This window comes from Palaemon carinicauda, chromosome 15, assembly GCF_036898095.1.
Source record: "Palaemon carinicauda isolate YSFRI2023 chromosome 15, ASM3689809v2, whole genome shotgun sequence".
Taxonomy (NCBI): domain Eukaryota; kingdom Metazoa; phylum Arthropoda; class Malacostraca; order Decapoda; family Palaemonidae; genus Palaemon; species Palaemon carinicauda.
Genome location: NC_090739.1, coordinates 16,075,526 through 16,078,150, shown reverse-complemented (window position 1 = coordinate 16,078,150; position 2,625 = coordinate 16,075,526). Strand labels below are relative to the sequence as shown.

Here is a 2,625-nt window from a genome sequence, read left to right as displayed (position 1 = left end):
AGGAAACAAGGAAATAAATAATCTACAAGAGAAGTAATGAACCATTAAAGTAAAATATTTAAAGAACAGTACCAACATTAAAATTAATATATATATATATATATATATATATATATATATATATATATATATATATATGTATATAAATAAACCAGTACTTTGATTAATTATAATTTCATTATTACATCCAAGTGGAAAGTAGAATAGAGCGTAGTGGTGGTGCAGCTGGGAAAACTCTTGCGTGATTGAGTGTTTCTCAGGTAGGATTATTCACGCTCATTTCATTCAGATTTTAATCAGGTATTAATTACGAGGTCTGTGACCTAGGTTCTTCTTCTTCTTCCAGGTGAACGTTTTTCATATTGTCTTTGTAAAGGATGATGATAAGATTGACTCAGTACGTGTCCTTGAATTTTCATGTATGTCTAGAAAGAAATGATTTAATTTGGGATTAATCTCCTCTATAAAGAGCAAGTGACTGGCTCCATATCCAGATTTTCTTGTTGAGGAAATGCCTTTTCCAGTTGCTCCATTTCCAGACTTTCGTGTTGAGGAATAGCTTGTTTCAGTTGCTCCATTTCCAGACTTTCGTGTTGAGGAATAGCTTGTTTCAGTTGCTCCATTTCCAGATTTTCGAGTTGAGGAATAGCTTGTTCCAGTTGCTCCATTTCCAGACTTTCGTGTTGAGGAATTGCTTGTTCTAGTTGCTCCATTTCCAGACTTTCGAGTTGAGGAATTGCTTGTTCCAGTTGCTCCATTTCAAGACTTTCGAGTTGAGGAATAGCTTGTTCCAGTGTTCCATTTCCAGACTTTCGTCTTGAGGAATTGCTTGTTCCAGTTGCTCCATTTCCTGACTTTCCTGTTGAGGAATTGCTTGTTTTTAGTTGCTCCATTTCCAGACTTTCGTGTTGAGGACTTGCTTGTTCCAGTTGCTCCATTTCCAGACTTTCTTGTTGAGGAATTGCTTGTTCCAGTTGCTCCATTTCCAGACTTTCGTGTTGAGGAATTGCTTGTTCCAGTTGCTCCATTTCCAGACTTTCGTGTTGAGGAAAAGCTTGTTCCAGTTGCTCCATTTCCAGACTTTCGAGTTGAGGAATTGTTTGTTCCAGTTTCTTATTACTACTACTACTACTACTACTACTACTACTACTACTACTACTACTACTAGCTAACCCGTAGTTGGAAAACAAGGAAGCTATAAGACCAAGGGTTCTAATAGGAAAAAAATAACCCAGCGAGGAAAAGAAACAAGAAAATAAGTAGGCTACAAGAGATGTAATGAACAATTAAGATGAAATATTTTAGGAACAGTAACAACATTAGAATTAATAATTCGTATATAAACCAGTACGGTGATTAATTATAATTTCATAATTACATCCGGGTGGAAAGTCGAATAGAACGTTAGTGATGGTGCAGATGGGAAAACTTGCGTGATTGAGCGTTTCTCAAGTATGATTATTCACGTTCATTTCATCCAGATCTAAACCAAGTATTAATTACGAGATGTTTGACCTATGTTCTTCTGTTCTTCCAGGTGAACGTTTTTCATAATGTCTTTGTGTAAGATGATAATAAGAGTGACTCGGTACGTGTCTTTGAATTTTCATGTATGTCTAGAGAGAGATTATTTGTTTTGGTATTAATCTCCTATAAAGAGCAAGTGTCTGGCTCCATTTCTAGACTTTCGTGTCGAGGAATTGCTTGTTTCAGTCGTTCCATATCCCAACTTTCGTGTTGAGGAATTGCGTGTTCCAGTTGCTTAATTTCCTGACTTTCGTGTTAAGGAATTGCTTGTTCCAGTTGCTCCATTTGCAGACTTTTGTGTTGAGGAATTGCTTGTTCTAGTCGCTCCATTTGCAGAGTTTCGTGTTGAGGAATTGTCTGTTCCAGTTGCTCCATTTCCAGACTTTCATGTTGAGGAATTGCTTGTTCCAGGTGCTTCATTTCCAGACTTTTGTGTCGAGTAACTGCTTGTCTCAGTTGCACCATACCCTGACCTTTGTGTTGAGTAATTGCTTTTTCGAGTTGCTTCATTTCCAGACTTTCGTGTTGAGGAATTGTCTGTTCCAATTGCTCAATTCCAGACTTTCATGTTGATGAATTGCTGGTCCCAGTTGCTCCATTTCCAGACTTTCGTGTTGAGGAATTGCCTGTTCCTCTTGCTCCAATTCCAGACTTTCATGTTGAGGAATTGCTTGTTCCAGGTGCTCCATTTCCAGACTTTCGTGTTGAGGAATTGCTTGTTCCAGTTGCTCCATTTCCAGACTTTTGTTTTGAAGAATTGCTTGTTCCCGTGCTCCTTTGTTCTGTTTCCAAACTTTCGTGTTGAGGAATTGCTTGTTCCAGACTTTCATGGTGAGGAAATTCTTGTTCCAGTTGCTATATTTCCACCCTTTTGTGTTGAGGAATTGCTTATTCCAGTTGATCCATTTCTTGACTTTCTTGTTGAGGAATTACTTGTTCCAGTTGCTTTATTTTCATACTTTTGTGTTGAGGAATTACTTGTTCCAGTTGCCCCATTTCTAGACTTTCTTGTTGAGGAATTGCTTGTTCCTGTTGCTCCATTTCCATACTTTAGTGTTGCGGAAATGCTTCTTCCAGTTGCTCCATTTCGAGACTTCG

At 37.9% G+C, this 2,625-nt stretch overlaps 1 protein-coding gene across 1 annotated transcript; it reads right to left on the bottom strand.

Annotated features, from left to right (window-relative positions):
- Positions 1-461: 461 nt before the first annotated feature.
- LOC137653890 (involucrin-like) lies at positions 462-1,073 on the bottom strand. Its single transcript, XM_068387517.1, has one exon. The coding sequence runs from the start codon at positions 1,071-1,073 to the stop codon at positions 462-464; it is 612 nt and encodes a 203-aa protein (XP_068243618.1).
- Between the last annotated feature and the right edge of the window lie 1,552 nt (positions 1,074-2,625).

Bases quoted from the DNA above. Each gene is read 5' to 3' on its own strand.
- LOC137653890 (XM_068387517.1), bottom strand. From the start codon at position 1,073: ATGGAGCAACTGGAACAAGCTTTTCCTCAACACGAAAGTCTGGAAATG.